General features: G+C 60.5%; 1 protein-coding gene across 1 annotated transcript; it reads right to left on the bottom strand.

The window, feature by feature from the left end:
• Positions 1-2040: 2040 nt before the first annotated feature.
• Positions 2041-9013, bottom strand: LOC144264956 (C-C motif chemokine 19-like). Its single transcript, XM_077816987.1, has 4 exons — positions 8947-9013; positions 6070-6193; positions 5045-5141; positions 2041-2097 (listed from the first exon to the last, which is right to left on the bottom strand). Exons 1-4 carry the CDS (start codon positions 9011-9013, stop codon positions 2041-2043), a joined length of 345 nt encoding a protein of 114 aa, XP_077673113.1.
• Positions 9014-9249: the final 236 nt, after the last annotated feature.

Raw genomic sequence — 9249 nt, 5'->3', positions numbered from 1 at the left:
ACCCCCTCCCCCTCAAACACAAGCGGGAATGTCTGTACATTTCAGGTTTTTTTATTTTAAAAAATCATTTTGATCCCAGCCAAAAAAGGGAGAGCGAGCGAACGAGAGCGAGAGAAAGAGCAAATTCCCTTGTAATTTATCACAGCAAACAGATCCCGTGGCAATGACATGGAGCTTGCTGACGTCAGCGTTACTCCCACCCAGCCGGGGGCGTCTAGACACAGGCCAAGATCAGTCTGATTCAGAAAAGCAGAGGAGCCCTGAGGGTCCCGGAGTCTCTGATGGGAAGGAGAAACCCGTTCCTGCCAAGGAATGTCCAGCCGCGGCGGGCTGCCAAGCTGTCATGCACTCAAGGTGTCACTGCTCTTTTACCCATGAGCGTTGGTCGAGGGAAAGGGCCTGACCCCCGTTTACACTGGAGATGGGTCTGAACCTTTGCCATGGAAGTGCCCAAAGGGATGGCCCGTAACAGCCATGCAGGCTAGGTAAGGTGAAGCCTGTCCTTCGCCCCTCACGCTGTCTCAGTCTCCTCCTCTTCTGGCTGACCCAGGCCTTATCTCACGCTGCTTCCAGGACCTGGGCTGCCTGATCCGGACCACTGCTTTCCTCTTTCCATCCCTTCTGCCAAACATGCGGCTCCTGCTAATCTCGGCCCCCAAGCTGACCTAAGCTTCAGGGACTGGTCCCACTCCCCAGTTTATTGATGTATTTATTGTTAATTAAAAACTGGAGCAAGGCTGCAGCCCAAGTAACAACACGCTTCTTGCCTGGCCTTTCGCTGCTCTCCATCTCCTCTCCTCACCCTTTGGGTCTGGCCAGCTCAGCTCTGCGCAGCTCAGGGAAGGAAAATCCCTGGTGGTTTCAAAGGAACGGAATGGACCCCCCCAAGCCGACCCGATGCAGTGCCGAGGGCCAGCGCTGCCATGCGTTAGCCACCATGCTCTCACCGCCCGGAAGTGGTTCTGCAAAAATACCCACCCGGGGTTCCCCTCACTGGCTCACTCGGTGCTGCCCTGGCGGCTTGGTACAGAGTCATTCGTGGGAGCACAGACTAAAGGTCATGGACCCGATTCTCCTTTATGCCAGGGCCCATGGACACGGGCCTTCACGGGGCCAGGAATTACCCAGGTTGCCCAGAGAGCCCAGGTGGCTCTTCCCTAATCCCGGCCAGTGGAGGATGCTAGCGGTGGGATCGGACGGCCCGTGTGTGTGCCCACAGCAAAAGCTGCTAGTCTCTCCCACTCCCTTCTCTGCCCGCTTCCCTGGCCCTCCCCCATGCGCCTGGCAGGGCCGTTGCCAGGGGCAGGCGGCACAGGGCAGGCTGGCCGGCGTGGGGGTTGGCAAAAAGAAAAACAAGCTTTGTGCCCAAATTTGCCAAAATTCAGAGGGATTGCAGGGCATGCGGGGCTGGAGAATGGGGCCGGATTGGCAGGCCAGGAGACCCAGGACAGGACAGCGTAGGCAGCAGCTGGACTTGGCTCCCCCACACGGCCCCCTCCCTGTGTGACTGCACCTTGGGACCCCCCTAGGCTGACAAACGGGTTCAGTCTCTGTGGCCCATTCAGTCCATGGTCTGCTGCCCACACGGGGGCCATTCAGTGCCAGCTGTGGTTTCTGTAATAGGGGCACCTGCCCACTAGGGGCTGAGCTGAGATCCACCAAACTCATCTCACATCATGGCCACGGCACAGCCAGCCAGGCTGCACCAGCCATCAGTCACCACCTGCCACGGCTGAGTTGAAGCCACTGAGCACAGAGACCTCCCTAATTCCCAGGGGTGCCACAAGGGACCCCCTAGGAGCTGTGGAGGTGCCCAGCTCACTGTGAGAACGCCTCGGTCTGGAACGGATTACGCTCAGAGCAGTGACAGCCGGCACGCCCTGTGTCATTCGCAGCTGGCAGGCCTGGGGCGCAACCCCAGCACAGTCCCCAGCTAAGCAGCACTCAGCTTGACAAATCACAGAAGCCAAGGGAGACTCCCCAGGGCAGGGCAGAGAGCAGAGAGCAGGAAGCGGGGATCTCCAAGGGGGTACAGTACGGTCACACCGGATTCAGTCCCAAAGGAGCTGTAAGCTGCTTGCTCTGCAGCCGGAAACGCTGAAAGGGGAATGCAGAGTTCGCAGGCATCACGATCATCTCTCAGCCCCTTTCCCATCGCCGGGCAGTGGGCCAGCCGCAGGCTTCTCCGGGTCTACTTGCTTCAGAGGTTGTTCTAGGGAATTAGAGAAGGAAAGGTTGATGCTGGTCAACCAGGTGCCTGCTCTTGCCAAGCTCTAGGCGTCAGCTGAGCACTGACAAGCTCGCAGCGGGAAACCAAACCAGCTCAGCTGCATGTTAGTTTGGCTCAAACTAGGTATTAGTCGGATACGACTGTTCTTCGCGTTTAGACTCCGTGGAATGCTTGTAAATTGCTGCTGCAGCGCGGCTGCGTTCCAGGCTGCACGGACAGAGGTCAGCTTTGCTTTGTAACTGTGGAAATGTTTGTGCTGAACTTGGGAACCCAGACCCAGGAATGGTTCCTCCTGCCGACCCAGGAGGCCTATGAAGATTAAACAGGACATTAAGGAACATCACAGTACAGAGGGCTGATGACTGGCCTATGCTGCAGTACAAGGGAGCTTGGCTAAGGGCCTGGAAGGCTAAAGATAAAAGATAAAACAGGGTCACAAGAAAATTTGTCATCTCTTTGGTGTCTGAACTCTCCCAGGGCCAGAGACACTGAACTAAGGCAGAGATCCCCCAGGGTTACTCCTGAGTCTGCCCGGAAAGACATTTTATATTGGCAGATTACTACATCTCTGTCATCTTGAGAAACCGTAGCTGGTAACTCATTTGTATGTATATATTGCTTGCTTTCCCTTGTAGGTAACTCTCTTGTTTCTTTTTCCTAGTTGATAACCCTTTAGTTAGCTGATTACAGGACTGGCTGCTGGCGCGGCCTTTGGTGTGAGATCTGAGATACAAACTGATCTGAGATATGTGACTGGCCCCTTAGGACTGGGAATAACCTGAATATTTGGCGATCTTTGGGGTAAGTGACCATGTCTCACTAAGGCCGGCTTGCTGGGTGGCAGGATAGACTGGATTGTCTGTGACTCCATGGTGAGACCCTTACAGTGATCCAGGAGTTCACATTTGTTACTGGGTAGGTGAAATCTAATCATCGAACAGCATAAAGGGACCCCCGCTTCACCTTCCCAGCAAGCAGCTGCTACCAGGCTGGGCTCTGCTTCCCAGAGTACAGCTACCTCCCCACGTGTGTCAGGAGCCGGGTTAGAACCCGGCCCCTCCAGGGGCGTAGCAGAGACCCCCAGCACTGAGCTAACAAGGCGACTCCAGCAGCTGCTAGGCGTCATCAACTGGTTTCCTCTAGTACACTGGCCCAGAAGGGGGCTGCACAGCTGCTTTGCCCGTGGATTTGCTCCGGTGCCACAGAGGTCCTGCTCTTACCCTCGCTCGGCATGGCCAGGAGAGGAAGAGGAACTGTACGTCCTCCTCTTGGGGCACAGGCGGCTTTAGGGTTTCCCCAGCTTATGCAGGAATGATCCTCCAGAGACTGACCATGCAGCTAGTCCCAGGGGGAGAGGCATGCAGTGCAGCGGTGAGTCCCGGAACAGCCCTTCCCCCTCACACCCGCAGCTCGGAGCTCCTTCCCGCTGGTCTGTCTTCCCCGTTCCCACACCCAGGGAGGAGATGGAGACTAGGTAGTCCGGTCCAGCATGGCCGGAGGCGGGCTCCTCCATTAGAGAGACCAATGGGCTGACCTGGGGCAGAGGGCGGGGTACGGGACGCCGGTGACCTATGGGCTGACCTGGGGCGGAGGGCGGGGTACGGGACGCCGGTGACCTACGGGCTGACCTGGCGCGGAGGGCGGGGTACGGGACGCCGGTGACCTACGGGCTGACCTGGGGCGGAGGGCGGGGTACGGGACGCCGGTGACCTACGGGCTGACCTGGGGCGGAGGGCGGGGTACGGGACGCCGGTGACCTACGGGCTGACCTGGGGCGGAGGGCGGGGTACGGGACGCCGGTGACCTACGGGGTGACCTGGGGCGGAGGGCGGGGTACGGGACGCCGGTGACCTACGGGCTGACCTGGCGCGGAGGGCGGGGTACGGGACGCCGGTGACCTACGGGCTGACCTGGGGCGGAGGGCGGGGTACGGGACGCCGGTGACCTACGGGCTGACCTGGGGCGGAGGGCGGGGTACGGGACTCCGGTGACCTACGGGCTGACCTGGGGCGGAGGGCGGGGTACGGGACGCCGGTGACCTACGGGCTGACCTGGGGCGGAGGGCGGGGTACGGGACGCCGGTGACCTACGGGCTGACCTGGGGCGGAGGGCGGGGTACGGGACGCCGGTGACCTACGGGCTGACCTGGGGCGGAGGGCGGGGTACGGGACGCCGGTGACCTACGGGCTGACCTGGCGCGGAGGGCGGGGTACGGGACTCCGGTGACCTACGGGCTGACCTGGGGCGGAGGGCGGGGTACGGGACGCCGGTGACCTACGGGCTGACCTGAGGCGGAGGGCGGGGTACGGGACTCCGGTGACCTACGGGCTGACCTGGGGCGGAGGGCGGGGTACGGGACGCCGGTGACCTACGGGCTGACCTGGGGCGGAGGGCGGGGTACGGGACGCCGGTGACCTACGGGCTGACCTGGGGCGGAGGGCGGGGTACGGGACGCCGGTGACCTACGGGCTGACCTGGGGCGGAGGGCGGGGTACGGGACGCCGGTGACCTACGGGCTGACCTGGCGCGGAGGGCGGGGTACGGGACTCCGGTGACCTACGGGCTGACCTGGGGCGGAGGGCGGGGTACGGGACGCCGGTGACCTACGGGCTGACCTGCGTGACCCATGCGTACTCTGACGAGGCAGGAGCAGGGTCCTGCGGTGGATGGGTCAGCGGTCTGACCCAGCGTGGGGAGCTGAGCAGCTGGGATCCACGGTGGGCATCTTGTGCTCAGCATGGAGGGGGCAAAGCCTCCCCAGTGTCTGCCCAGCCCTGACTAGCTGGTGCCTCTGTGCTGGCCCAGTGCCCTTACCTTGGCCTGGTACACACTGTCCAGCCTCTCGGTGAGCCGCCGCACCCAGTGGGCATGGGGAGGGGCGCAGAGCTGCTTGCCCCTCATGGTGATAAACCTAACACACAGCAAGGAAACAGACGGGGACAGCTGAACAGAAGGCTCTGCGCCAATCAAAGCAAGCTGCCTCCGTCGCAACCCTCCTCCCTGCCACGCTCCCCACTCGTGCCGCTGGGCAGAGGCTGCGGCGAGGTCAGAAGCAGAAATGGCGACAGCCCCCAGCAGGGCTATTCCTGCCCTGGCTAACCCGAGTGCCGGCTCAGGATCCCGCAGGAGACAGCCTGTTCTCCTGGGACCCCGGCCCCATTTCAGCCTCACGCTGGGAGAGGCTGTCGGAACCAAGGCTCCCAGCTGCCCGAGGCTCCCCCCGGCTGACTCCAGCTGGCAGTCCAGAGCCGCCCGCGCTGGGAAGTGACAGCAGTAGCATGAGAGGAATGGAAGTCCGGCTTGGGCCCACTGGCTGGGGAGTCACTGGGGCGGCCCCAGGCTGGCTCTGACCCGTCGCGTCCAGCTCTTGTGATGCTCGTCGCGACGGACACGCACCACGCGGCGCCGGTCGTGTGCAGTAGGAAGCCGAACTCTCCCCAGCTGCGGAGCGACTCGGGCTCAGGCCCGGGGCTGGGCGCCGTGTGGGCGCGGCGGGCATTTCCTAAGGACGGGCACTGGGGTGAGCTGCCTAGGCCATGCTGCAGCAGTGGACTGTGCTCCCACCTGCCTGCACAGCAGCGAGTGTGAAAGGAGTCTGCAAAGCCTCTGGTTTGTCCGGCTGCCCTCCAAATCCCTTTGATCCCAGCAGCGATCCGACCCCCCACCCCACACACACTCCCAGCACTGAGAGCAATGGCCTGGGGCCAGGCGTCCCAAACCAGCCAGACTTCCCTCATGCCCCCCAGCTTCATCCGTGTATCCCCTTCACTCTGCCCCCCCCCGGCGTTCCCCAGAGCTCGGCGCCCCACGGAGCAGCGAGGCCCAGCCACGGTACTCACACCACGGCATGGATGGGGCAGCCGTCGTGGATCCGCTGCACCTCGTAGTGCAGCACGATTTTGCGGGGGATGGGGACTTGGCTCGTCCTCAGGCAGCAGTCCAGGGCATTGTTGCTGCCGGACACTGGAAGAGAAAAGCGATGGGAGCGATGGGCAAAGGGGAGGCGGGAGGGCGCGGCCGCTGGGGCAGAAAGCAGAGGCAGCCGGGTCCCAGCAAGAGTCCAACGACCGGAAGCTGTCTCATCACTGCGGCAAACTGGTGCCGTTCTTGCAGAACGTCGACACGAGAGATGGAAAAGCCCCGAGGTGGCGGCTCATCTGTCCCCCTGGTCAGTCAGGGCTTCCCTCCAGTCTGGGTCTGAATGCCTCTGCACTGGGCCTCTCTGGGAACCCCCTAGCCCAAGGATCTGGCTGCTAATGGGCACTCTCTGCCCTCACCCGGCCCCCCTTCCTGGGCATCTCGAGCCCTTGAGAAACATGGATGACCTGAGCCCCTGGCAGCTGCAAGGCACAAGGGCTGGCCCCTCCAGAGAGACGGGGAGGGCATTTGCACAGTCTGTGGGAGAGCCGGGAATCGCCCCTAGCGCTCCTGGCTCCCAGCCGAGTGCACTGGATGCAGCACCTTGCTCGTGCCCCGGGGAGAGCGAGCCGGGGATTGCAGGTCAGCACGGAGACGTCTCCGGGGACTCCCACAGCATGCTCCTGGGAGCTTGTGCCACGGAGCAATGACCACCCCTGCACTGCTCTGCTGGGTGCAGCTCGGGGCACCCGTCTGCCATGGGCAGGCTGCCACGCATGAGGCTAGTCATCATGACCAGGAGTTGGGGGGGGGCCACAGGACAGGCACAGGGACGAGGCCTGCTCACTCCTCTAGTGTGTCGTGCTTCCCCCTCCACTGAAGGATCCCAAAGCATTTGTCAAACATTAACTAACTGAATCTCCCAGCTTGCCGGCAGTTGGCTTGGTACTACCCACCGCAGCCGTTTAATAGAGAGGAAACTGAGGCACCGTGCAGCAATGTGACTCGCCCCGATTTACACAGCAAGCCTGTGCCAGAGCCAGGATTGGAGCCTGGGGCCAGACTCTCCCCCCACAGGAACTCCTTCCTAGGTCCTTAATCTGCACCTAGGAGTCCTGCTCCTCAGCCCTTTGTTCTAACACCAAGGACGACGTCCGCTCTTAGCTCACGCCGTAACAGGCTAACCTGGAGAGAAGTGTCCCAGAGATGTAAAGGGCAGCTGGCATTTCCCGCTGTGAACTCACACCCTTATTCCACCCAGTGGACACAGCTGAGAGATGGGGCGTGCTCAGGAGCTCCCCACTCTGCTGTGCAGACACATGGATCTCACTCCCACCCTCCGGCTGCCTGGCTCCTCGCAAAGCTCCTCTCAGCTCTTCCTTTAGTTCCTCTAGAAGCCTTCCTTATTCAGCTCGGGTTGGTTCCCTGCTGACTGGAAACACAGGCATGAGTTGTATGGGGGCCTGTCCTGGGCTTTCTGTGCCCTTCGCCTCCTTGTGCCAGAATGAACATAAACAGCAGACAGCCTAATGTTACTAGCAACTGTCTCCAACAGCCGGAGACGGGGCACTAGACGTAGAGGGCTCTGAGTTACTGCAGAGAATTCTTTCCAAGGGGTCTGGCTGGTGGGTCTCACCCCCATGCCCAGGGTCTAACTGGTCACCAGATTTGGGGTCAGGGAGGAATTTTCCCCCAGGTCAGATTGGAAGGGATGGTCCCTTCTGACCTTAACATCTCTGAGGACGGAAGGTCCCAGGAAGGGGGTGGTGATATATTTTATTCAAACAACTTCTAGTGGTGAGAGAGCCAAGAGACCCGGCTACAGCTAGACTGCACACAGGTCCCGGGAATCAGAACTTCCCACACCCCGATGCTTTCTGCCTGTCACAGAGGAAACCTTTCCTCCTCTCTCACACCACTTCCACACATATCCTTGCACACGCAGACTCATGCTCACAACGTACAGCATGAGCACAGGCATCCAGGGCCCGATCCTCCCCCTGCCTTGTGCCATCAGTGACATCAAACACTGCCAGCTTATCACAGACTTACGGTCTGGCTCTGGGCAAGTCACGTCATTGCTCTGTGCCTCAGTTTCCCCCTGCACAAGGGGAGTAATGACAGCAACCTCTTAGGTGTGATGAGGATCTGCTCATTAATGACCCAGGGAAGAGGCTCTGGAGGTGCAAAGCCTCATCTGTTCAGCCCTGCAGCTCAGCATTTCACTGCGCCAGGCACCTGGGGGGGCAGCACCATCTCTTCCTTTGCAACTAGCACATACGTCATTTGCACACAGGACTATTGCCATCCCGTGCAGCAAGGGGGGCATTTACCTCAAGTCCCCAACCCCGAGAGATTTCAGAATAAACTGGACGCAGCGCTACAAACTGGAGTGCAGGGCGCAATCGCACACGGGGAGAGGGACTAGCCGGCACTTAGAGGGGCCGTCTCCTACCCCAACAGGCCAGTCTGTGAATGCCGGAAGGCTGCGGTGACATACAGCAGCAGAGGCCAGAAGAAGAGTGGCCCAGTGGTTAGGACAGAATAGCCTGGTGCTCAGGAGAATTGGGTGTGATTCCACAAGAGACTTAGGGCATGGTTGACTCCCCCTGCGCTGAAGTTCCCCCTCTCTGCGGGGGCTAATAGCATCTCCAACTTCCGGGGTGCGGTGGGGATAAATATACTGAAGATCGTGGTCCTCAGATACCCCGGCAGCGGATCTGTTGATACCTTAGCTGGAAAGTCAGCAAGCATCCAAAGCCCAAATTTACTAATCTAGAATGAACCCATCAGACTTCTTCTAAAAGACCCTAGGATGCAAGAGAGCAGAACCCAGGTGGGGGAGTTGTCCATTTTACCTGGCAGGAAGGTCCACAGGGAGAGGACCATCAGACCGAAGAAAGCCACGCTCCTAACCAGCTCCATGCTCGGGCGGGCAGGCTGGGAGCCAAGGAATAGCCTGCTGGATGGAGTATGGAGTGTGCTCTCAGCCAGGTCGCCTGCAGCTCTCTGAATCCTGCTGCTCCAGCTCTCTATTTATCCTGCAGCATCTTAGCTCTCACTTTCATTTCTGGCGGGGCGGGGGGGGGCACTGACTCATAAGGGCAGGTTCAATTTCCCCAATCCCTTTGTTTGCTTTTAGCCTGTGCTCCTGGCTCCGC

Source organism: Eretmochelys imbricata, chromosome 5 (genome assembly GCF_965152235.1).
Source record: "Eretmochelys imbricata isolate rEreImb1 chromosome 5, rEreImb1.hap1, whole genome shotgun sequence".
NCBI classification, from domain to species: domain Eukaryota; kingdom Metazoa; phylum Chordata; order Testudines; family Cheloniidae; genus Eretmochelys; species Eretmochelys imbricata.
This window is presented reverse-complemented; position numbering and strand designations above follow the sequence as displayed.

Coding starts and splice junctions, on each gene's coding strand:
- LOC144264956 (XM_077816987.1), bottom strand. CDS start 9,013: ATGGAGCTGGTTAGGAGCGTGGCTTTCTTCGGTCTGATGGTCCTCTCC. Junction 6,194..8,946: donor CCTGTGGACCTTCCTGCCAG/GTAAAATGGACA, acceptor TTTCTCTTCCAG/TGTCCGGCAGCAACAATGCC. Junction 5,142..6,069: donor TGCCCCATCCATGCCGTGGT/GTGAGTACCGTG, acceptor GCTGTGTGTTAG/GTTTATCACCATGAGGGGCA.